The following is a 26,806-nucleotide window of genomic DNA, read 5'->3' as shown; positions in this document are numbered from 1 at the left end:
TTAAGTTCTAATAATTTACTCGCCCTCATGCCATCCCAGATGTGTATTAATTTATTTGTTCTGCATAAAACAAATTTAGATATTTAGAAGAATATCTCTGCTCTGTAGGTCCTCGCAATGCAAGTGAATGGTGTCTAGAACTTTGAAGTTCTAAAAAGCATATAAAGGCAGCATAAAAGTCATCCATACAGCTCCAGTGGATAAATCCATGTCTTCAGAAGGGATATAATAGTTTTGGGTGAGAAACAATTATATATTTAAGTTGTTTATATATATATATATATATATATATATATATATATATATATATATATATATATATATATATATATATATATATATATATATATCAATTCTCCTCCCCACCCAGTAGGTGGCGATTTTCACAAAGAATGGTAATCACCAAAATCAAAAGGAGAAGAATGAGGAGATTTATTTTCAAAAAGGACTAAAGCATTGATTTGTTTCTCACCCACACTAATCAGATCGCTTCTGAAGACATGGATTTAAACACTACAGTCATACAGAATACCTTTATGCTGCCTTTAGGTGCTTTTTGGAGCTTCAAAGTTTTGGCCACCATTCCCTTGCATTGTATGGACCTACAGAGTTGAGATATTCTGCTAAAATTCTTTGTTTGTGTTCTACAGAAGTCTTTAGTCATATCTGAGATGGCAAGAGGGTGAGTAAATGATGATAGATTTTTCATTTTGGGTGAAATATCCCTTTCATATGCAAACTAAAACTTGCTTTGGGACCAGTTGATTAAGAGTTATGATACCATAGATGCTTCAAGAACAAAATGTATTTGTCCAAAACTGGTTACACATACAGTACTCCATAACTACATCTAGATGTTATGTGTACGTATTCTACATTTTGTTCAGGAAGTCATGGTTCAGGAAGTTCTGTTGGATGATTAAAAACAAATGGACAATCAGGACGTGTCTCCACCTCCTGTGTGGGTGGTGGCTTCTCATGTCTGTTTGGTCCTCAGTTTGTTGGGGTCTTTGAGCTCCCTGAGGTCTCAGGGGCTGGCTGTAGGGCTGGGTTACACCTCTGTCATTCCTCCCCTAAGGTCCTGAACAGCACAAACGCACACACTCACATAAACTCACCTTTTCTTTTCCCTGGGAATCCACCATCCTGGGCTGAGAAGCCAGGAGAGAGGGTGGCAAGGTGTGGAGGAAGTTCGAGGAATTGCTGGGACTTTTGATTTTTGAGGAGAACAGAGCTAATTGTGATCCTTCGCCATGGCTAGATACTTCACCATCCTCAAAAGCTGGGTTCTATTGGAGATGCTGTGCTTGGCCTTAGCTCAAGTGGTGAGTTGGATGCTATTATCTGCTTTTCTTCAATCTTGCTTGTTGACTGATAACCTCTAAAGCCCAAGTTTTGATTCTCCATACCTGAACTGGATTTTCAGTCAAGAAGCAACCCATCAAAGAGTTTATATGAGAAGTATTATACTGAACAGGCTATGTGCCTTGTTGAAGATAAAGTTCAGACAGTTAGTTGACCAGTTTGGTATATTGCCCATTTATATGAGATCCGCAAAGTGGCTGGACTCTACAGCATTTTGATTTTCAACGACTTTCAATTTGGTTACAAGTTGACCCAGGTGGTGAACTGCTGTTTAGATACCAATACCTTGTTTTTAGTAGTATCTTCAGTCAGTGTTAGCATTTTATTTTAACAGTTGTGTCTAATTACTGAATATATGGAGACTTGCTGAATAAAATATGAAGTCGAAAGTGAGCATTAGGCAGATAAACAGAGCGAAGGAAAATAACAGGAGAGATTACAAAGGGCCCATTTAGAGTGCACTGCTGCCAGTGGTTACTATTCAAACACTCAGCGAACCTGAGACTGCTCTCAGAAGAATAACACATATTTGTTACATTTCGAAAGACAACTTTTAACCCAATCTGCATGGAGCTCATTCCATAGGCATAAAATGTAAGGGACAATATATGATAGGCACTCATTTTTGGTGTTGTAATTTCTGTATAATAGACTTATCTTTGAGGTCGAATGGGGGAGGGTTTGAGTAAATATTCCCAGCCTCCCTTTTCGCACCCCACATGCCTTAATTGCCCACCCTCAGCATTTTTATTTATATCTCAAACCATGTACTGCCAAAAGTCTGAGTAAACATTTTTGATTTTTAATACAACAGGTATTACGAGACAATATGATTTTGGACTTTTGGTTTGATTACTATCCTAAGCTACTGTATATTGTAACATATATACTAGAGGTGAATACATATATTAGAGATTATTATCTGATAATAGATTACAATTATTTTATAAACCATGTTTTTAAATTCAGTAAAGCAAAAAATGCTGATTACAGCAAAAAATATTCTCAACATAAAATGTTATATTAATCTCCTTAATGTTGCTTTTTTTTGTTAATATTTAATTTAGTATGCGTTCTGCATTGTTTTTTTTTTAGATCTAATTTTAAAGCGACTATCGCTAAACATTAGTGTACGAGGTTTCAAGGGTGAAGGAACTGAAATTGTTTTTGTATGTTTTATTTTAGACAGCTCCATCTGGACCCCAGGGCCCTGCTGGTCTGCCTGGTCCTGCTGGAACTCCTGGTGCTGACGGTATTGATGTGAGTATTTGAGCCGCCTGACTGCACCATCGATTGAGCAGGTACAAAGACTGTCATTGTGCACCTAGTTTCATGGGCCCCATTTTCATCTTCAGTACCAAAGTCTTGCCAACAGAGGGCGCTCGAAATAAAAATAATCACACAAAAGGGTTCTGTTAGAACTCTCTACTTGGTGAGATGTTGGTTATTTGATACAGTTGAGGTGAGTGTACAGTCCAAACAGGATTTACTGTAAGATATGTGTATATTTAGCAAGCTATGAAATTAATTCAACTGGTCCATAGCATAGACCATTTAAAGTTTTAACAAACATTTTGTAATATGTGTAGCTGGTGTAACATTTAGATTTTAGAATAACATATTGATAACAGTTCACAATAAGGTTCCATTTGTTAACATTAGTTAACAGCATTAGTTAACTTGAACTACAAATGAACAATACTTGTTACAGCATTTACTGAGAGATGTGTGCATATCCTCCCAGTTAGAATGCTAAATCTGACACACAGACAAAATAAGTTTGACCCCATTAAGAGAGGGGTCAGGGTTAAGGAGGAGCTTGTTTGTGGGTGGAGTAATACATACTGTATAATGTTCGAGATCCACACATAATCCTTCATCGCTACTTGTTTGGTTGGCTTGAAAGAGCCAACCTACTGATCTACTATTTAAACTTAATTAGTGGTGATGCGAAGCAAAGCATAACTATTATAATCTCACATAATATTAGTGGTGATGCGAAGCAAAGAATCACTATTATAATCTCACATAATATTAGTGGTGATGCGAAGCAAAGCATAACTATTATAATCTCACATAATATTAGTGGTGATGCGAAGCAAAGAATCACTATTATAATCTCACATAATATTAGTGGTGATGCGAAGCAAAGCATCACTATTATAATCTCACATAATATTAGTGGTGATGCGAAGCAAAGCATCACTATTATAATCTCACATAATATTAGTGGTGATGCGAAGCAAAGCATCACTATTATAATCTCACATATTATTAGTGGTGATGCGAAGCAAAGCATCACTATTATAATCTCACATATTATTAGTGGTGATGCGAAGCAAAGCATCACTATTATAATCTCACATATTATTAGTGGTGATGCTGAAGCAAAGCATCACTATTATAATCTCACATATTATTAGTGGTGATGCTAAGCAAAGCATCACTATTATAATCTCACATATTATTAGTGGTGATGCTAAGCAAAGCATCACTATTATAATCTCACATATTATTAGTGGTGATGCGAAGCAAAGCATCACTATTATAATCTCACATATTATTAGTGGTGATGCGAAGCAAAGCATCACTATTATAATCTCACATATTATTAGTGGTGATAGGAAGCAAAGCATAACTATTATAATCTCACATATTATTAGTGGTGATGCGAAGCAAAGCATCACTATTATAATCTCACATATTATTAGTGGTGATGCGAAGCAAAGCATCACTATTATAATCTCACATATTATTAGTGGTGATGCGAAGCAAAGCATCACTATTATAATCTCACATATTATTAGTGGTGATGCTAAGCAAAGCATCACTATTATAATCTCACATATTATTAGTGGTGATGCTAAGCAAAGCATCACTATTATAATCTCACATATTATTAGTGGTGATGCGAAGCAAAGCATCACTATTATAATCTCACATATTATTAGTGGTGATGCGAAGCAAAGCATCACTATTATAATCTCACATAATATTAGTGGTGATGCGAAGCAAAGCATCACTATTATAATCTCACATATTATTAGTGGTGATGCTGAAGCAAAGCATCACTATTATAATCTCACATATTATTAGTGGTGATGCGAAGCAAAGCATCACTATTATAATCTCAAATATTATTAGTGGTGATGCGAAGCAAAGCATCACTATTATAATCTCACATATTATTAGTGGTGATGCGAAGCAAAGCATCACTATTATAATCTCAAATATTATTAGTGGTGATGCAAAGCAAAGCATCACTATTATAATCTCACATATTATTAGTGGTGATGCGAAGCAAAGCATCACTATTATAATCTCACATATTATTAGTGGGATGCGAAGCAAAGCATAACTATTATAATCTCACATATTATTAGTGGTGATGCGAAGCAAAGCATCACTATTATAATCTCACTTATTATTAGTGGTGATGTGAAGCAAAGCATAACTATTATAATCTCACATATTATTAGTTGTGCTTGCAAAGCAAAGCATCACTATTATAATCTCACATATTATTAGTTGTGATGTGAAGCAAAGCATCACTATTATAATCTCACATATTATTAGTTGTGCTTGCGAAGCAAAGCATCACTATTATAATCTCACATATTATTAGTGGTGATGTGAAGCAAAGCATCACTATTATAATCTCACATATTATTAGTGGTGATATGAAGCAAAGCATCACTATTATAATCTCACATATTATTAGTGGTGATGCGAAGCAAAGCATCACTATTATAATCTCACATATTATTAGTTGTGCTTGCGAAGCAAAGCATCACTATTATAATCTCACATATTATTAGTGGTGATGTGAAGCAAAGCATCACTATTATAATCTCACATATTATTAGTGATGCTTGCGATGCAAATCTTCACTATTATAATCTCACATATTATTATTGGTGCGTGCGAAGCTAAGCATCACTATTATAATCTCACATACATATTATTATTCTTCCGTACACTTTTTCGGCACCTAACTCTTCCCAAACTGTTTGTAGTAGACCCATAAATGAGTTGTCAAAACGACCAGCCTATTGAGGACAGTTGTGCTATAAAAAATAATCTAAAATGTCCCATAGGGTACTATGGGAAGGGATTTTTTTTCCTAATATGACAAGTCAACGCAAGAAATTTGTTGTATCATATCTCCCAATCAGAATGTTGTAGAAACATGTGGGCGGGCTCATTTCACTTGAGCTACCAATCAGTCTTTAAGTATCATCTTGGAAATGGCATTGCCATGCCCTAGCAACCACCCCCATATTCTTCCATTCAAAATGGCTCAGAAGGATATCTTCCAAACAGAATGTAGTAGACTCTTTTCAGTCAGGTTATTAAGCAGCCAATGAGAATCACTCTGGTTACTGGCTAGCCATGCCCTAGCAACCATTTAGAGCACCGTAGCAACCAAATCCCATTGACTTCCATTCAAAAATGTAGTGGTGCAGAGATATTGGCTTTGAAATACAGTTTTTAGGGTAAGCACATGTGGTTGCTAGGCAGTTGCCAGGGTGATACTAAGAATGCTGCTTGTGGTCCTGAGTCATACAAGCCAACAATAAAGTCTCAACGACATTCTGATCTGGAGATGAGTTTTGGTCACATTGGGTGCTCTAAATGGTCGCTAGGGCATGATCAAGGTTTGGAGGGTTACTTTTGACATGTATTCCATTGCAGATTACAGAATACATGCTGTTAAATGTAATTTGTAACTTATTCCATTAGATTACTCAAGATCAGTAACATATTCTAAATACTTTGGATTACTTCTTCAGCACTGGTAGATTTTTTCACTTGTTTTGACTATTAAAACTCACAGTACAGTAAGACAAAATACACATGTTAAAAATACATTCTCGGAAAAACCTAAATATCTTATGCAGTGTTCTTTCTGAAACAAGATCAATCTAATTGATATTTTTTTTTTTTTTTTAAATAATACAAAAATGATTATCAAGAATACGATTTTTGCTCTAATATCAGAAGTATTACTAGAAAGAAAGAAATTATGATCCAACGTGAATTTTTTGGATGAAAAAAAAATGATCATGCATGGTAAAGTGCATGTAAAATGGCTAAAAATTGCATTTTAGCTTAGCGTAAAGCTGACAATTTACACAAGGTTTATTTCTATTTGTTCTGCTCCAAACTTACTTCAAACTTACTTCTCTGTCTGCTCGTATGAATGCAACATATCATAAGAAAGGGTTTCACCGCAGTTCAAATTCACTTTGGATCGCATCATTTATATGTGATATTTTCCATCTGAAAGGACTAAATATTAAATTAAACAAATGACAATAAAATGCAAAGTAATCCCTTCAGAAATCAAAATAATTTTTGTATGTAACTGTATTCTAATTACCAATTATTTAAATTGTAACTGTAGTGGAATACAGTTACTTATATTTTGTATTTTAAATACGCAATCCCATTACATGTATTCTGTTACTCCCTAACCCTGGGTGTGGCTAAGTAGTTTCCATGATGATACTTTAAGACTGATTGCTTACCCAAGTAAAGAAACCAACCTTCAAGTATCATCATGGTATATTTTGAGTATTATCATTTGAGTATTATCTTGTTAACTGCCTAGCAGTCAGATGAGCTCACCCTAGCAACCAAGTAGCAAAACACATATCTCTGCACCAGAACATCATAGAGACTTCCTAGTCGGACCATTTGACTCAGTCTAGCCAGGAGCCTTTTTAGTATTGCCCTAGCAACTGCCTAGCAACTAGATGTGGTCACCCTAGCAACCAAGTATCAAAACACATATCTCAGCACCAGAACATCATAGAGACTTCCAGTATGGGTAATTTGACTTTAGCAAGGGGCCTTGTTAGTATCAACATGTTAACTGCCTAGCAACCAAATTCAGGAGCTTAACCTAGCAACGCAACATGCTAAAGCATGCTAGGAGCATGCTAAAACATGTTAGCAATGCCTTGCTAAGCATTTTATCGCTCTATCTATCTATCTATCTATCTATCTATCTATCTAATTCTCTGTCTGTCTGTCTGTCTGTCTGTCTGTCTGTCTATTTATCTATCAGTCTATCAATAAACATTCAGACTAGGCTTTTTCAAGCCTCCTGATGAACTTTACTTCTCTAGTTTATACTAATTTACATATTTGCAGTGGAAAGCAGTCTCCCAGTCCATCTTTGCTAATATTCTTTTCCCGCCCACTCTACAGGGTGATACGGGTCCTCCTGGTCCACCTGGCCCAGCAGTAAGTGATCACCATGGATTATAATTTGTGTTTATTCATATTGGATTATACAAGAGCATTGTCTATATGTTTTACCAGTTAAAATGCCTACTTAATCTGGTAAAATATATGCTTTTTTCACTTTGTGCTAAATCTTTACCCAATTTACATTATTCCTTTTGTATGTTTGGTATAGGTTGTGATGAGTGTTCACATAGTTATGTGTCAATCTATTTACAGGGTCAGAAAGGAGAACCTGGTGAGCCTGGGCCTGATGGACCTCCAGGGGAGGATGGTATTGATGTGAGTTACTCCTAATTTCACCCCAGTAATGTCCATTTCTGCAATGAATCCAACAATGAATGAGTTTTGCAATGATATTGTGTGTAGATAAGTAGGTTAAATGTAGACTCCACCATCGTTTTAAAGAACCCACTTGGATGAGTGGTGAAAACTCTTCAGTAAAAAAAAAAAAAAAGCCATTCTGTTGACTGGGAGAAAAAAACAAACAAACAACTAGAACATAGTAACATTTTAGGAATGCTGTGGACACAGGCTTGTAGATCAGCTGGACAAACATTTTTTATTTGAGCAATAATTTGGCTGTGATCTCATAGGTGTAACCCCATATTTTTGTATTGTTTTCAAAGTGAGAAACTAAAAGGGACTAACTATGTTTGGAATGGAAATATAATATTAATTTATTATTCAGCATAATTTAATGTTCTCATATTTCTCACATTTTGTATAAAACTATTTATAAATGAATGATTTTGAATCATGTTCTAGTAAAATTATTCACACCTGCACTCTGTGGAAGTGTTGGAGTGAGATGCTGGACTTAATGGGCAAGATTTTCTCAGTCACATGCTAAGAAGCAAACATTCCTTATTGGATTTACCCATTAATCTGCTGTGGAATGCCAATCCCTTGTTTCCCTGTTTAACTGGAAATGTCAATTTGTGTCATTAGTAGTCTCATTTCAGAAATGGTTCAAGTTTCATCATATCTGTGTTAGTTTTCAATATTATTTGATACAGAAGGCATACATTATAGAAAACATTATTGAAAGTGTACTGTTTATACAGTAAATAACCTGCTTGAACTGTACCTACAAATCATCTTAGACATGACCCATTGAATATTTCCATATAAATAATTACCCCCTTGTTATTGGTGCAGGGTTTGATCGGGGCTAAGGGTGATAGGGGCCCTCGTGGTAATCCTGGACCAAAGGTGAGGAAACTTATAGTTTGCTTTATGGATGCATACCAAATGTAGATTCATGAGGTTTGTCACTTGGCAAACCAACATAAACACTGCATGTTTTTTTCCCTGCAGAAACACTAGACGGGAATATATCATTTGATGTTGAATAAATTTCACTATAAGAGAATGACTGAAAAGAATATCATGAGTGCATATTAACATATTATTATAATTTATTATTGATTTTCACAGGGTCGGCCAGGACCTACTGGGCCACCAGGACGAACTGTAAGTACAACAAATATGTTATAACTATGCTTTTGTTATAATTGTGTGTTGGTGCTTTGGGGCCCATGATCACGGCTGAGTTCTTTCCCAATACTTTTCTCTGTCTTTATTCTCTAAGTTCCCTGCTGAACAGAACTTCAATAAGAGTACCACACATACTAAGTCCTTTGCGAAATGAATGCAATCCTTTTCTCAAATACAAAATAATGCTGTTACTTATTAACATAAATTCCTAAATATTTTCTCAACATAGAAATTAAAAAAAATATCTTAATATATTTTAATCTTTCATTATAACTTTTAAGGTCCTGATATACTTCTGGAGAAGATCTTCTTCTTCTATTTGTTCAGGGGTAAAAAGAAGTTCGAAACAGTCGAGCAATGATATTCAGTTTGCAAACATTCAGACACCTGCCATACCGCTGTGGGAAGCATTTAGAAATACATTTAAAAAGGACACTCAGTGAAACCTTAACTAATGTGACATTAAAATGTGCTATCAATGACTTTAGGCCTTATTTGATGAGTAGAATTCACACTAGATTAGTAAAAGAGGCTTTTTTAACCACTAGATGATGTAATATACGCAGTAGAAAATGCTTAATTTGACTCGTTTACGTTCTGAATTCATGATGCTAATGCACTAACACAATATATGTGGCAATAATATGTGCTGATTACACTCTGTTATTGTAATTTATGATGACATGACACAACTGCAAAGATTGGTGTATACTGTAAAAGAGTGTTGATGGGAAGAATACAGACAAAAGAATGATGAAAAGATATCTTACTATGGGCAGATGTTTGAATGGCTTTTACTACAAATTCCACATGAGTGAATGGGCACTTGAGAGTATTTGAATAGATTTTATTCCTTTTGTAGGCTAATTAAAAAAGAAAAAGCATGACATGTTCTTGGAAAATGTCTCTAAGCATCGACCGTACAGATGTTGGTAAATTTGTACCAGCTTGCTAATAACTGCACTCCGGTGCGTTCATGTTGCTGATCTTGTGTGACTGAATGCCGTAAACGAGAATTAGCTGCCGTCCTCAAGGTTGGAGGAGCTCCAGGTTACACCTATTGATGACATGGACCAATGGCATTAAGAAGGTGTTTAGCAGCCCGTAAGACGTTTTCCCAAAAGTTTGCCCAGGCGTGCTGTAACGAACCACCGAAACTATCTCAAAAACACATTATTTTTGGTCAGATTTTGTTCCAAATGACATCACACCTGTTCGTTCTTCGATTTCGTATATAGTATATCAAGGCCTTTAAGAAATAATGCACAATTCAGGATCACCAATTGTGGTTACTCTAACTATTCACCAGGTGAAGCAAACGTACAAGAAATAAAAACTGCCCTGCCTTCTATTTTAATAATCCAAAAATTATTTTAAGAACTGTTCTATCATCCAGAGTATGAAGAAATTTTATGTTGCTAATCATTTTATAATTTTTCCTTACAGGGACCTGGATTGCCTGGACTTCCTGTAAGTAACCCATGTCAATCTAACCCCTAATGTACATGTAAAACTCCATTCACAACCCATTGTACTTTTGAATCATTACTTATTTCAGAGTGAAAATTAGGGCGACTTGATTTTATCCATTGAAAATTGTTGGATTATGAAAAGTGGTTCTTGCCTAGACTGTATCTTAAAGATGAAAATCGCATATATACATTCATCTGGTCTGTTTTTAAAGGCAGCATATAAGCAGCCTTCGATGCCTTTCCTGACATCTTGTGTATGCTGTTTGCTGGTTGGTTGAAATAAACACAGCATCTGTTGAAGCAGTTAAAAGCAGTAATTAGTTTATAAATTCTATAAATAAAAATGTGTTTTTCTGAATTGTTTTCAAATTATTTCTCAATTTCTAGTGAGAAATAAGCATTAAAGTTTCTAAATACTTTCTCGGTTATGTCTAAATCTAAATAGCCTTAGATCATTAGACATAACATTATGATCCCTTGGAAGGCTGTCCAATGCCAATGTTCTTACGAGATACCTTCATATGTAGATTGCTGCCTGTTAAGTCATCTGGGCACTAAGGCATCAAGGCAACTGCCTAAGCTTTCAGATGCAGCCATAGACAAATAGTTGGAGAGGTTGGCAAGTAGGAGGGATTTGTGACATCAGCTGAAAAGGAAAGTCATTTCAGTGGCAGAACAAGTTATTACATTTTTGTATTATATTATTTATATTATATTTGATATTGACTTTAAACCACAAAGGATATCAAGTACAGGTTTAGATAGGGATTTCTGCACATAAATACTTCTTCAAAAAAAACTATTTTGCATGTACTGAAGCCTTTTGCAATGCAGACCTTACAAAACCTTAAGAAGTACATCTCTCTGTAGAACTTATCTAATCTAATTTCACTATTCATTATCTGATTACAGGGAGCACCAGGCCTCATTGGGCTTCCTGGACAAATTGGGCCTACTGGGCCAAAGGTGGGTCTTACTCTATGCATCTTCATAATGACATAACATCATGCAATTATTTCCTGGGTAAGAATGTTGTTGAGAAATATCCATTGTTACTGACTAAGACAACTGTTTCTATTATTATAGTAATATATGGGAAAATATCACAGAATTTCTCTCATGTAAACCCATGTAATTAAATGGACCACTGAATAAATGCCTACATTCACTCCAATCTCTCATCACACAGGGCGTTATGGGAAGTTCTGGACCTCCGGGATTACCCGGACCGTCAGGCAAGCCTGTAAGTCCCAGTAATGTTTCACAGTAATGTCTCAGCTTCATTTTGAAATGTAGTCTTCTCAAGTGAAACCACAAAATTCAAATCTGTGAATAAAGTTGTGGGGCTTATAATAAATCAGTGACAGAATAGTGGAAAATTACATCTCATCTTATTACTACAGCATTTCTGGGCATGTGTTTTATTTCATTTTCTGCTTTATTTTATTTAATTTCTCGATGGCACTCATTTGCTATCTGCTTCAGAACACTTTTCTTTATAATGAATAAACTCTCCTAACATATTTATTTTCTTCCTAAACAACTGCATCAGTATCCGCTTTCTCAGATTCTTTATCTCTCTGTCATTTTCAGGGTCCGCCAGGAAAGTTTTTGGGCTTAGAGGAGGGCAGTGCTGACTTCCAGGTAAAGTGATTTCTACATGTCATAGGGGGCATGCTGGTGCATTGCAAAGTTAAATTTTATCGGCATCTGGGTCAAATTACCAATAGGATAGATGTAATTGATAATTGTGATTCTTTGTTATATTTTGGTCTTTTACAAATTTCTTTCTCTTTCATCTGCTCTGGACTTAACTTGTCCTCAGTTTAGCTTTTAGTCAAATAGAAATAATTGAGATTGCCTTGACCTAATGTCAGTACATTATTTCTATTTGCCAAAACATTCATCTGAAAATTGTAACAAAAAATATTGACTGTTTAATGAGCATATCGAGGCAGTATAGTGAAGTATGGGATGGTGGTGGCGTAGTGGCTAAAGCACGGGGCTGTTAATCAGAAGGTCGTTGGTTCTATCCCCACAGCCACCACCATTGTGTCCTTGAGCAAGGCACTTAACTACAGGTTGCTCTTGGGGGATTGTCCCTGTAATAATTGCACTGTAAGTCGCTTTGGATAAAAGCGTCTGCCAAATGCATAAATGTAAATGTAAGTAATATAGACCCCCCCCCCCCCCCCAACTCTAATAGTTCATAATTTTTTGTAATATTCCCCCCATGTGGCATAATGCAATGTAAACACATTAACTTTCTCTGTATATTTCTTTAATTGCAAAAAAATTGTTTTGCATGCTTTATGATGTTTATGTTTATGATTTTGTCTTGTCTTACATCAATACACATAGTCCTTTGATTTGCTTTACTATTACATTACCCTTCATACAAACTGCTCTAATTTATTCATTGTCCATAGTCTTCTTTTCCATTTTTTATATACTTTGTTTTATTTTTTTTGTCCTCTCAGAATCTAACCTTTTTTGTATTTAGTTTCTCTCTCGGGTTGCCCAATTAGACCTTGCCTACCCTCTTATTGATCTCAGTGTTCATAGATTTTCTTAATGAGCTTCATTAAATGGGTGACATCAAAGGCTTCTGTCCATTAGCACCTCTCTGGATCAAGAGCCAGAGTGAGTTCCAGGGCTGTGATCAGCGGCCAGCCTTCCAGGAGTCTGCTGCTCAGCATTTGGGAAATCACGTGGCAGATTGCTTGACTGGTTCTCCAGCACTGAGCCCAGCTGGAGCCCAGTACAGTCTGGATCAATCCTTATCATCCATTTACTGTAATTAGAGGCCGCTGGTCTGAGATCTAAAATAAATCCAAGCCTACTCTGCACTTTTTGCACTCAGCTGTGACGGCTTGAGTTAAATAGATCTGACAGTGATTGTTTTGCATTTGTTCTGTTAAAAGTGATCAAGAGATTTGGAAACTGAGTTTTATACTTAATTACAATGTAATATTTTGTGCTCTAGTGTCCAACCAACTGTCCACCTGGGCCAAAGGGTCCTCAGGGACTACAGGGAGTGAAGGTTTGTATTTTCTATTTCTATGGAGTAGAATGACTGTGATAGCCTATATTTAAGCAAAAAATATGAGAGGCCATGGTGTATGAACATAGTCATTATATTAGACATAAGACACAGCTGTGACTATATTCAAAACATTGCACAGCCTTATGTCTTATTGCTTTTATAAAATAGTTACTACTAATAAAATATATTAAATAATACAAATATTAAGGACACACATTCATTAAAATATTATTTATAGAAAGCAAATAAATTAAGTGCCATCCTTCTGCCATCATAAAGTCTCTTATGTGTAAATGATAACTGAACTATGGGTTCTGTGCAGCGATATACAACAGCTAGCCTTATTGTGTATTTCATCATGTCTGGAGGGATGTTGTAGGGTATTCACCAATCTGCATCCAGGACCGGAACGATCCATTTAATAAAACATTTTACAGTGTGGTACAATTTAATGACTGATCGTGAAATCATTTTTCCTTACAGGGTCATAAGGGTCGTGCTGGTGTATTGGGAGATGCAGGAAGCATTGGAAAATTGGTATGTTTTTCTATCTGGACATTATATAGAGAAATGTTGCATCCAAAATGTTCATATACCCTGTAATCATCCCCATTTTGCTTAATAACTGACAAGCAGCACCCTCCATCAGAAATGTTTAAATCAGTTAAAATGTGTTAAACTTTCCCTGTGGTGCTACTGATGCACATTGCATGAGCACCCAGAGAGATACAAGTTCTGGCCCCCTGGAAACAAGGAAATGTGACTCGGAGGTTGATTTTTCACTCTAAAATGACACTTTTACTACACTGATGGTTAGATTTAGGGTTGGGGTTTGGGTAAGGGGGTAGAGCATAGTCCCTTTCATGGCAATTCAATCCACTGAGTGGCCATCTTGGGAACGCTCCTGCCTGGGCAGCTATTTGTTATGGATACAAGCGGCATAAAAGTGGTTGGTCAAGATTACAATCAAATAACATATTCCAAATCAGTAGTAAAATTGTACAACAATTGTATCATTAATTGCACTTCTTAAGCTCAGATCATGCTAAAAAATTCTAGTTTTCAGACTGATCCAGGTAATTTGCATTCATGTTCTCGAGTTAACTGACAAGCAATGTCTCTATCTAAAAGGTGAGGTGGGACTTTCTGTTCTACACCTACCATATTGGGTGTTCCAATTTCTCCCATTAATTTTAATACAAGTGGACCGTCTCTGGCTAAACAGTCTCTGGGTAGAGCTAATGAAATATGCATTCCTTTTGACTGTATTACATCATTTACTACAATAAGTACAACTCACTTTTGGTGCCAATCTGTGGACATTTTACCCTGAAACTGGAGCTCACATGTGGCAATACGTTCAACAACACTTCCAGTTTCGACCATTGGTGGCAGTAGTTACAATTCCAGCAACAGGACATTCTCAAACTACTGTCTTTGATTTCACAGTGCGATCATTCTGTTTTGTGTGCTGTATCAAGCATAAAAGATCTGCAGCATACAATGTTTGCATGAGTACATTCAGAGTATAACAAAAAGATGACATGCTGATATGGTTGGCAAGCTAATTAAACAATGTTTATTAATCATCTAGATCATGCTTTGAGGTCCCCTAGTATCTCTTGCAAAGCATAAACCCACACAGTCCACTAATAGAGTAGGATTATGAGCTAATGAAGCCCCACAAGGCATATAACTTCCACTAATCTGGGTGCGAAACTCAAGACAGAACACATTGACCCTGATGAAAAGAAAATGGGGGCTGCCAGATACTGAGCAACTTAATCGGACTTAATGAGCCCCACAAGGACATTAGGATGGACTACAGGGACAGAGTGGATTTGATTGTAATGCAGAGCACAAATGTCAAATGCAGGACATGTTCCCATGTTTGAAGAAGTGCATAACCACATTTTTCATACATATTAAACAGTCACAAATGATGAATACTGATCTCAAAAGTGAACACAATGTTAGAGAATAGACAGAATGGAAAGCACATTATGTTTTTATTTATTAATATATTTAGTTGAATTGAATAGACCCCATACATTTACAATTGGACATTTGTGACATTTACTCCATGTCTATTAGCTTTGAGGCCATATATGCTAGTTCTATATGCTGACAAAATTACCTTTTAGCAAATATACAGATTTCAAATTTATAGTATTTCTGTCTTTAAGGTCATACTGAATAGTAATGTATTGTCTATGACCAAAGTTTAAGCAATGGTTAGATGTTAGGAAGGTTTAACTAGCCTATGCTAACCAGCCAAATCCTGATCTCTTGCTAACAATAGCAACTAGCAAATCAAGATTCATGGCTGTGATGTAAACTAATGGCTTCGTTTTGTTGACCAATCAAGTCCTTTAAGCAAAAAAATTATAAAATAAAATATAAATGGTAATGTAGGAAATATGACAACACAGGAAATGAATTACACTTACCAAACCATTTAATGAGATCTTTAGGGATACGCTTAATCCTTATATACTTCTTTTTGTTTTTAGGGTTCAAAGGGTGATGTCGGAATCTCTGGGGAACAAGGAATACCAGGCCCTCCAGTAATGTATTTATTTCTGTTCTGGTTTGTCTTTTGTTCCTAGTCAATAAGCAAATTTAAGACTCTCTTGTTGTTACATCATACACAGTGATTTTATAAGTAACTTTAAATTTCTTTGATCCACCATTGAGTAAAATGTCTGCCTTTCTCTATCACCATAGGGTCCACAAGGTCTAAGAGGGTATCCAGGAATGGTGGGGCCCAAAGGCGAGACGGTGAGTCACTCGTTCTCATAATATTATGCTATCACTTTACGCTTGGACTAAATATGACTTTGACTGGCCTGATTATCTATAGAAAATACTTAAATTTAGGTGATGCCAAATAGGAGTTACAGAGCAACAAAGAGGGAAACAGCTCTTCTGTCGTAGGCTTCTAGACATGACTATAAATAATACACATTCAGTTTGCCAGGCTTTATGACATTTAAAATGTATTAGCTAAATAAGCAAAAGTGTATAATTGTCATACATTTTATTCTCCCCACAGAATTGTACATTCAAACCGATTTGCATAAATTGATTTTATTGTTCTCTGAAAAACTCAATGGACTCTAAACAAACACTGCACATCTTCAGCTACATTTTTAGCATGCCAGATTGCAACAAAATAATTGTAATAAATTCTATGTTCTTTTAAATTCTACCATCGGTATACATTTATAAGTGCTTTACATGCTCTTGTCACAGGGACCCCGTGGGTATAAAGGCATTACTGGACCAATTGGCATCCCTGGACGCCCTGTAAGTCTGCATGTGTTGTCTGATTACATTTAATTGTTATAATTGAAAGAAGAAGACACAGTATTGACACTTATTATGCAATGCAGGGTGAGGAAGGACCCCAAGGACCACCTGGAGAGCCTGGTGATAAAGGTGACATGGTAAGTGTTAGCAAACGTAGTTATTTTATTCATGTCCATCCATCCATCCATCTGATGTACAATTAATGAATAACTGTTGTTTCCTTGTAGGGAGAACGTGGTATAAGAGGGCCTCAAGGAGCGGTTGGAAAGAAGGGAGAGAATGTAAGTGACAATCCTGCTCTTTTTCTTATATTACAGTCTCACTTTAAAACACATCCGCTGAAATGATCTTTTGAGGGTTAATCTCTGCAACATATGTTCTTAATAATTTGTTTAATGTGTATTGGAAGGGTCTTCCAGGAATTGATGGAAAAGATGGCACACCTGGCATCCCAGGAATAAAGGTAATGACTGAAAAACTGAAAGGTCTTTAATCAGTTTGGATAGCAGCTATCATCATTCAAAGAGACACATAATATGGCAGACAGTAGGTCAAGTATAATGTACAGTCAGTTATTATCGCATATTAAAAAATATGATAATCAAGATCATGGATCACTCTTGAGGCGTCTTTTTTTTATATACTGACCGGCTGACTGTACATTATACTGCATATTACACAACCAGCTACAAAATATATAAATACTGTAAATAAATGGATATGAAACATTGCTCTGTGTTGGGTAAGGGTTAGTAAGATAAAAGGGATAGGAAATTGGTTGGGGTTATGGAGAAGAATGAGACTGCAGAGTGATACCAGAGTCATGAAATTAGCACAGCAATGCAGAATATCGGTTTCATGGGACATTGGTCAATTACACAATTTAGAGTTCATTATACAAAACTACTTGAATGCAGTAGGGTGAATACAGGTAAAGTGGGACACTTTTTTGTCATTGAGATGAATGGCAAACACTACTTTTATAAAACAGTTATGCATTAATGAAACTCTCTTGTAATCACTCTTGTCTTTCTCTAGGGCGCTTCAGGACAGAATGGAAGACCAGGTGCTGCTGGTCACCAGGGGGATCCAGTAAGTGAAATTCCTTCTCCATCAATTTCATACTTCATTATCCCTTCCATATCCTATAGTATTTATCAACATTATATGTGTGAGGAACACACATTACATCTTCCTCATATACTCTTAGAGTCCATTGTGTTCCCTTTGTTAAATAAGGATTATTAATAAAAAAAAAGTTAAAAGTTCAGTGCATTTTTCTGGCTATAGACCCAGTGTGACACTCTTGCCCTCATTATTTTGGAGCTTAAACCACCTTGAAATTGCTACCGCTAACAATTCATCATCATCAAACGTGACTATCATGGCGACTTGGGGCAATGGAGCATGCTGGTTATGTTACAAAACATCACAGCATACTTGCACAAGGCATAATACAGGAGTCTTCTCTAACAGGATGAGTTATTGCAGCCTTGTTCTGATATCAGCACAATGTAGGGGACAGACATAAAGCCCTCTACAGAGGTCACTCCATTTATTCTTCATACAATTTTTCTATTTATTTTAGGGTTTGCCTGGAATCCCAGGAGCCAAGGGTGAATTGGGAGTTAAGGTGAGATCATGCGAATATTTTTCAGTTTTTTATATGTTTGGTAAATACATTATTAAAACTATAAACAAATGTTCTGGATGTGTATTGATACTGTGCCAGTGGTCAGAACCATATTTATTCAATGCAACAGTTTAAAAGTGCACTTTTTAAACTAATATTTTCCTCATTAAAAAAAAAAATGTTTTACCCTGTAAAAGACATATTTGCTTTGAAAAATATGTTTAAAATCATGTATACTTACATTAGAATTAGATAAAGTCTCCAGTCATATCAAGCCTATTAAAGACGTTTTATGTGGCCTGAGTGGGCCGAACATAGCAATACTGGCTCAACCATTAGCACAAGTCCTGTTTTGTTAGAAACTTGTGTATTTTTGTTCTTTTTTGTGTTTAGGGTGAGCCAGGGCCCAGAGGCTTGATGGGAATGCAAGGTGCACCAGGACCTCAAGTATGTCATATTCTTTAAGGCCATTGTAAAGTACTCTTTAGCATCTGTTGTGGCTTCTCAGCATCTCATTTCTTCTGGTATCTATATCTTTTCATTCTCTTCTTACTTTCTCAGGGAGAGCCTGGTCCTCCAGGTGAAGCTGGAATGGAGGGAGTCCCAGGGCCAAAGGTGAGTTTGCCATCCTTACGTAATGCCTCCTTTACCAATACTGGTATTTTACATATTTTATTGATGTTATTGATTGACATGCTCTTTCTCATCTTTTTATCTCCTTCGATAGGGTGACAGGGGAGAAAGAGGACCAGTTGGGCCTTCTGGTATTGTTGGCTTCTCTGTAAGTTTCTTCGTAATTTTCATTGCATACATTTTGCTGCTATGTTTTAATCAGGGTTCACACAGTCAAGAGAACAAGTAAATATCTGGAAATAATTGTAAAATTGTTATGTACAGGTTTGAAAACATCATGGACATTAATATATACTGTATTTCTTTTTAAATAATAGAACAGTCATGGATTCGGTTAGAGATCAAAATCCCATAATATCATAAGCAGTTAGAAATCACTGTTTGTGAGTGCAAACTCTATACAAATTATTCTTAAAAATCCTTATCTAGTCATCATGGATGAATAAATACATCATGGAAATTCACTGGATAAAAGGACTGGGAACCATGTAAGACATGTGAACACACAAAGAAATCGATTTTACTGTAATACTTCACGTGCCCTGTATGTTTCCCTATTTGCTTACAGGGGAGTAAGGGAGAAAGGGGGCCTATGGGTTTGCCAGGGGCTCAGGGTCTACCTGGAACGAAGGGTGACAAGGTTTGTGTTTGTGTCCACATAAATATATATGCATGAACAAACATTAACTCTTCCCAATAAGTTATATTCGTTAACAACATTAGTTATCATGAACTAACAATGGGCAATACTTTTTCAGCATTTATTAATCTTGGTTAATGTTAATTTCAACATATACAGTAGTAATACATTTTTTAAATCAAAAGTATTTCTTAACATTAGTTAATGCACTATGAACTAACAATGAACAATTGTTTATCAACTAACATTAACAGAGATTAATAAATCCTGTAAAACTCTTGTTTTAAATCTAAACCTGTATGACTTTCTTCTTCTACAGAACATCAAAGAAAATGTTACACAGGATGACAGCCTCAGTCACCATTCTCTTTCATTGCATCTTTTTTTTTCCATACAATGACTGTGAACATTTCACACTCATTCAGTGAATGGTGATTGAGACTGAACATACTGCATACATCTCCTTTTGTGTTCCACAGAAGACAGAGTCATACAGGTTTGGAACAAACTGAGGGTGAGTAAACGATGACACTATTTTAATTACTGGGTGAACTATCCTGTTTAAACTATTACAGTGTTGAAGTATGAGCACATGGCCACGTGGTGGCAGTCTTCACTCATGTTTTGACTCTATGCTGCAATGTCTTTCCAATAGAGGACATCTTGCACTGTAATTCTTACAGTAGATATTTCATGTCCAACTTTCCCAATAATACCCCTCAATTCAACATGAAATATTCTCTTATGGACACTTAATGTTTGTTGTCCTTTAATCTAAGATATCCCCTTGTCGTTTAATACATTGAATGTTGGTAGTAAAAAGCCTGTTGATTTAGTGTGCTTTGTGAGTATACAGTTAAATATAATTATTTTACCGATATTAACAACACTAAATTCACTGCACCTTACCCGTTAGGTTTGACACTGAGAGATATCTGATGTACAATTGCATCTACTTACAGGGATTTCAAGGCAAAGTAGGAGCAAAGGGAGACATTGTGAGTACACCCTCAGATAAATACAGTACATACCCATATTTATGGAGAGATATGGGAGCCATATATCATAGTGCACATCATAAAAGATAACTGGTCAGGTGACATTGATGGATCTAACCTCCTTCCTTCATAGGGTGATCCTGGTGTAGAGGGATTGGCTGGAGAGAAAGGAGAGCAGGTAAATAAGGCTGTAGTCTGAAGACTGATATTTAATGGATTGCTTCCAGAAGACTTCTGTTCATTTTAAAATCATGTCTCTCCACCTAACAGGGACAGTCTGGTGAGCCTGGCCCCAAGGGACAGGTAAAGACAGCATGAATAACACAGACAATGATACACACATTCAACTTGATTTAGTCTTTGTGGTTTTATTTGTAATTGGGGCAGGATGTGACAAACCATGTGTCATTTCCTTGATGTTAAAATGCTTTCTTCTATCCTTGTTTATTCATCAAAGACAGCTACACACACTGAGCACTTTATTAGGAACACCATGGTCCTAATAATGTCCCTGACATGGACTTCTGAGTTGCTATTCTGCTCACTATAATTGTACAGAGGGTTTATCTGAGTTACTGTAGCCTTTTTGTCAGCTCGAATCAGTCTGGCCATTCTCTATTGACCTCTCTCATGTTTTTGTTTTTTGGCACTATTCTGAGTAAACTCTAGAGACTGTTGTGTATGAAAATCCCAGGAGATCAGCAGTTTCAGAAATACTCAAAACAAGCCCTCCTGCCTCCAACAATCATGCCACAGTCCAAATCACTGAGATCATGTTTTTTTCCCCATTCTGATGGTTGATGTGAACATTGTCTGATTAGATATTTGCATGTATAAGTAGGTGTACAGGTGTTCCAAATAAAGTGCTCAGTTAGTGTATAAGTAAGGCATCCCTAGACTTACATTGACTGAGGGCTCATAGCCATGTTTACTAGATGTGCCACAACATAATCTAGGATTGGGTGGGTTCTTTTGACATGGTCCAGTAAGCAGCTGCCTTAGCATGCCCTAGCAACTACTAACCACTAACAACACTTTAGCAGCTGCCTAGCAACCACCCAGATTACCCCAGCAACGCCCTGGTAAACATTTTGTAAGCATTAATCGACTGTACAGAACGTGTGTTCTTGATCTTAAACTCTCGGCACAGCACAATGAATATAACAGAATGCAGGTGTCTCAAGACGTGCTTTAAAATTTGACGTTCTTTGTAATGTGACACGGTGTCTAAAAACATGCCGCTACTACGCAAAACACAAACAAAGATTTTTAGAAGAATATCTCAGCTCTGTAGGTGCTTACAATGCATGTGAATGGTGACCAGAACTTTAAAGATCCAAAAGCATATAAAGGCAGCATAAAAGAAATCCATATGAGAAACAGACCAGTTTTTAATTCCCTTTTACTATAAATTCTCCCTGCCCAGTAGGTGGCAATATGCACAAATAATGTGAATCTTCAAAAAGAAAAGGAGGAAAATGTGAAAGTGAAAGTGGAGATTTATAGTACAAAAAATGGCTTAAACGTTGATCTATTTTTCACCCACACTTATCATATTACTTCTGATGATATAGTTTATACCACTGGAGTCGTGTGGATTACTTTTATGCTGCCTTTATATGTTTTTTGGAACTTCAACATTCTGGCCACCATTCACTTGCATTGTAGGGACCTACAGAGCTGAGATATTCTTCTAAAAAAAATCTTTGTTTGAGTTGAACAGATGAAAGAAATTCATACACATTTGGGATGGCATGAGAGTAAGTAAAAGTTTTATATTTGGGTGAACTCTCTTTAATGTGTTAATTGTTAGGGGTTGATGTGAACAACCCCTAACAATGCCTTGGCGAATACTGGGAAATCATCAGGCCAACTCCAACAGTGTAGTGCTAAGTTTGCACTGACCTCTCACATTTTCTTCTTCTTCTTCAAAAAAGTAAGAATCTAGTTATTTTTCTAGTTATCTTTGCAATTCCATTTGGTGCTTTTTTTGGTGCAGAAAATACATATTTCACCGTTCAAATTTGCCTTAAGCATGATCCTCTAATCTAAGACAATATATATATTTTTTATTTTTTATTTTTTTATTTTCTTCATTATTGCATTCTCTATCACAGCAAGGTGTGACAGGTGATCAAGGGAGAAATGGCCCCACTGGAGATCCTGGTAAACCAGGAGACCAGGGTCCAGCAGGCCTACCTGGCCCACGTGGCCTTTCTGGAGAAAGAGGCATTCCAGGGATGCCTGGAATACAGGGAACGGCTGTGAGTGTCCAATTTCAATACATCTCCATAAAATTGTTTCCAACCACAGTGGCCCCAAAATGTTTTCATACCTTAAATCGACACTTAAATTGTCTGAATTTCTTTACATTAGAGAACTACATTTTAAACCAAGTGGCATTTGTAAACAAATCATGCAAGACCTTTTCTCAGAACTTTCTTAACTTGTCTAAGCCCTTTTTACAATTACTTTTTTTAACTGGTGCCATCATGCTTTGAAATGCATGCCACTTGGTTTGATAGTTTGTATTTGTATTATTGTGTGTAGAGTGTGGCTTAAGTGTCCACATACTTTTCAGGGCCACTGTATATTGTAACCAATATGTCAACCTATAATAATACTAGTTGCTAGAATGTTCCATTTTATGCCTCTATACAACAAAGCTAAAGTGTTGCATCAGTCATACAGGCTGCATTGGGCATGCGGTACTCAGCACAATGTAAAATATTTGAAGAATATATTTAGAAATTGTGTTTCCTATATTTCCTCATTCTTATGCTTCTCCCTTTGTTTTGATATCCCTTCCCAGGGTCGTGATTTTTCAGATCAGCACATCATTGACGTTGTCCTGAAGATGCTTCAAGGTGAATACCATAACTACTATTTTTCTTTCTATAAACACAAGATTACCCACGACTACCATCCAAGTTGGCTGCAATCAGTGTGTCAAAAAGAGGGCAGTGGTAATCTATAGAGATAAATCCACATGGCACATTTCATCCATAGAGATGTATTAATGTGAAACTCATAACCCCTCAGGGATAGCTTTCCTGCCAAACACTGCAGACTGTGTAGTCTGCAGCTAATTATCTACAGCTCAAAATTGACTTCGTCCACACAGCTATGTTTTCTCAGGGATTGTCAGTCTCTGCTCTCTGGCCTTCTGCTTAGCTAGATATGACCTGAACTGGCCCATGATAACCCTTGTTGGCCTACCATTTTATAATGTAATACCTTTCCCTTTTTGTCAGTAAACACACAATCACTTATACATACCCACACAGACAGACTGAAGGGACGGGAGGCTTTCCAGTTTATTCCATTTAGGGAGGCAGATTAGATGTGGAGATTTGGCCACTGTGACACCTTGAGAACTGGTCAACAGATGAACGACTGTCTCTGTTGTCCAGCCCTGGATTTTATCTTAATGATATTTACCCAATGTTGTAGGACACACTATGAAATGTGCTTGTAGGCTACACTATGCTATTGTTCTGCACTGTTTGCAGGGCTTCTTTTCAGGGTTTGATTGCTCTGACCCTGACCACTGTACAAGGCACTTATTGAAAACCGATTTACATAATCCCTTTTATATTGCTTAACTCACTGCTGAAAAAACCTGCACATCAGTATGGCATGCTGATGTCCTCACTAGGCATCTTTAAGGTGCTGTAAATTATGTTAGCCATTCTAGAACTTCAGTCAGACTTTGGGGCCATTCAAACAGGACTAGATGAAAATCTAGATGCAACGTTACGAATAGAGCAGAAGGCAGGTGTCTAGAGAAACGTTTTTAACAGTTTAAGTTCTTTTTAACTTGACATGGTGTCTAAAAAAGTGGCGCTCCTTCGAGGCGTACCACAATGTTCAAAGACATCTACCTAGCGCATGTTTACTCAGGAAAATATTTGAAAAACCCAGCGGATGGATTCAAATACACATTTGGTGTGAACTGCCCTTTAGCCACTGAATAAGACATGCTCCTTCTTCCCAAAACCTTGTTCTCCAAAGATACCACTGAGGCAGTTGAAATCAGAGATGGAGCAGGGGAGCACCAGCATATCATCTCAGCGTTATCAAAGTTGTCATAAGCAATGGTAGCAATTTAGCATTTTGCTAACAACTTACAACTGCTTGTGAAGCTGAATATGGCATTTAACTTGAATGATCCTATCAAACTACCATGCTCTTAACTTCCTACTTTTCATTGATGGGCTGCCCTGTGAATACGGTAAATGATTGATGGGCAGAAAGCACCAAGTCTTCTGATTAGCTAAACAAAGAATATGACTGCAACCAGCGATCACTTGCTTTTTAGGACTTCACAGAGTCACAGACACAGGTGTGATATTTCAGACCACCGTCATGTGCCATTACACACACACACACACACACACACACACACACACACACATGTTGTGTTTCCATGTTTTATGGGGACTTTCCATAGACATAATGGTTTTTATACTGTACAAACTTTATATTCTATCCCCTAAACCTAACCCTACCCCTAAACCTAACCCTCACAGAAAACTTTCTGCATTTTTACATTTTCAAAAAACATAATTTAGTGTGATTTATAAGCTGTTTTCCTCATGGGGACCGACAAAATGTCCCCACAAGGTCAAAAATTTCGGGTTTTACTATCCTTATGGGGACATTTGGTCCCCACAAAGTGATAAATACACGCTCACACATACACACACACACACACACACACACACACACACACACACACACACACACACACACACACACACACACACACACACACACACACACAAACACACACACACAAATGCTTACAGTACCTTTAAGTAGCTTAACCTGCAAGACTTCCTCAGTACACCAGCTTCACCTCTTAAGTTTGCTGGTAAAAAGATGGGCTATTCTGGTGCACCAGCTAGACCAGTATGAAACTGACACTTGACAGCATACATCAGCCTGGACCAGCATGGAAAAACTGTTCTTTCCAGCAAGTCTGAACTCACCATTTTCATTTTGTTCTAACCCTTGACAGAAAGGTTAGCTGCTGTTGCGGTTAGTGCTAAGAGAGAGGTGCTGGGCGGAGCAGGTGTAATGGGTCCTCCAGGTCCTCCAGGACCACCAGGTTCTCCTGGACCTCAGGGTCCTCATGGACTAACTGGCGCCCGTGGCATTCCTGGCATAATCGGGGGCCCAGGCCAGATAGGCAACACTGGCCTTAAGGGTAAATCAACTTTATCTATCAAATCTAATTCTTACTTTTGAGAAGATAATAATTGGCAACATAACTTAATGTCATCTACATCCTCTGCTCATTTTCTTTTTTTTTTTAGGGAAGAGGGGTGCAAAGGGAGAGAGAGGAGATCCTGGTCGACCACACCCAGGCCAACCAGGACCACCTGGACTGCAAGGTAAGTTCAAAGTGTACCTGTGAGTTTATTGACTTGCCATAAATTCACTTTAAGGCAAGTTCACTCTGCAGCAATGCAATCTAGGCAATGCCCCCGGACAGCTATTTTCTAGTCATCCAAGTACAGTACATCAACTTGAAATCTACCAAAATGTTCACAACTGTCTGTCAAGATTACATTTCTTTGTCCAACTAATGTGCTTGCACATTCTAGAGGGGAAAACAAAAGCAGGTAATTCCTTTGCCAATAATGGCACATACACACTACAGAAAGCTGTTATTGCGAATGTATAAGATTGATTTTTAGCGGGATGAAAAAGCAGAAATTAATTTGGAATACAGCAAATTGAAGCTGGTCTCTCTAAAATTCTCATTGGCCAATCGATTTCTCACTGTGCGTTTAAGCAAAATTTGCAACTTTTGATTACAGTGAGGAGCATAATTTTCGCAAACCCTTGTCTTTTCCACGTACATCAATATTACAAATAATTCCCATTGAAATCAGCGTTCTTATATGCAACATTTAGGTGCTAGTGTGTTCCCAAGGAGATTGAGTC

At 36.9% G+C, this 26,806-nt stretch overlaps 1 protein-coding gene across 1 annotated transcript in view; it reads left to right on the top strand.

Moving 5' to 3' along the window:
* Positions 1-1,014: 1,014 nt before the first annotated feature.
* The window catches only part of LOC127619579 (collagen alpha-2(IX) chain-like), a 27,709-nt gene continuing 1,917 nt past the window's right edge, over positions 1,015-26,806 (top strand). The window contains exons 1-31 of the mRNA XM_052092462.1: positions 1,015-1,325; positions 2,551-2,625; positions 7,582-7,617; positions 7,837-7,899; positions 8,779-8,832; positions 9,058-9,093; positions 10,564-10,587; positions 11,502-11,555; positions 11,779-11,832; positions 12,183-12,233; positions 13,576-13,632; positions 14,119-14,172; positions 16,149-16,202; positions 16,363-16,416; positions 16,891-16,944; positions 17,031-17,084; positions 17,175-17,228; positions 17,357-17,410; positions 17,986-18,039; positions 18,536-18,580; positions 18,974-19,027; positions 19,142-19,195; positions 19,308-19,361; positions 19,782-19,853; positions 20,816-20,851; positions 20,985-21,029; positions 21,122-21,154; positions 22,969-23,115; positions 23,664-23,718; positions 25,875-26,063; positions 26,173-26,250. Coding sequence (XP_051948422.1) covers positions 1,254-1,325; positions 2,551-2,625; positions 7,582-7,617; positions 7,837-7,899; positions 8,779-8,832; positions 9,058-9,093; positions 10,564-10,587; positions 11,502-11,555; positions 11,779-11,832; positions 12,183-12,233; positions 13,576-13,632; positions 14,119-14,172; positions 16,149-16,202; positions 16,363-16,416; positions 16,891-16,944; positions 17,031-17,084; positions 17,175-17,228; positions 17,357-17,410; positions 17,986-18,039; positions 18,536-18,580; positions 18,974-19,027; positions 19,142-19,195; positions 19,308-19,361; positions 19,782-19,853; positions 20,816-20,851; positions 20,985-21,029; positions 21,122-21,154; positions 22,969-23,115; positions 23,664-23,718; positions 25,875-26,063; positions 26,173-26,250 — 1,870 coding nt within the window. The 5' untranslated portion in view covers positions 1,015-1,253. The remainder of the gene's footprint in view (positions 1,326-2,550; positions 2,626-7,581; positions 7,618-7,836; positions 7,900-8,778; positions 8,833-9,057; positions 9,094-10,563; positions 10,588-11,501; positions 11,556-11,778; positions 11,833-12,182; positions 12,234-13,575; positions 13,633-14,118; positions 14,173-16,148; positions 16,203-16,362; positions 16,417-16,890; positions 16,945-17,030; positions 17,085-17,174; positions 17,229-17,356; positions 17,411-17,985; positions 18,040-18,535; positions 18,581-18,973; positions 19,028-19,141; positions 19,196-19,307; positions 19,362-19,781; positions 19,854-20,815; positions 20,852-20,984; positions 21,030-21,121; positions 21,155-22,968; positions 23,116-23,663; positions 23,719-25,874; positions 26,064-26,172; positions 26,251-26,806) is intronic.

Source organism: Xyrauchen texanus, chromosome 26 (genome assembly GCF_025860055.1).
Source record: "Xyrauchen texanus isolate HMW12.3.18 chromosome 26, RBS_HiC_50CHRs, whole genome shotgun sequence".
In the NCBI taxonomy this organism is placed as follows: domain Eukaryota; kingdom Metazoa; phylum Chordata; class Actinopteri; order Cypriniformes; family Catostomidae; genus Xyrauchen; species Xyrauchen texanus.
Note: the sequence above shows the minus strand (reverse complement) of the source record. Positions and strands in the feature narration are given on the sequence as shown.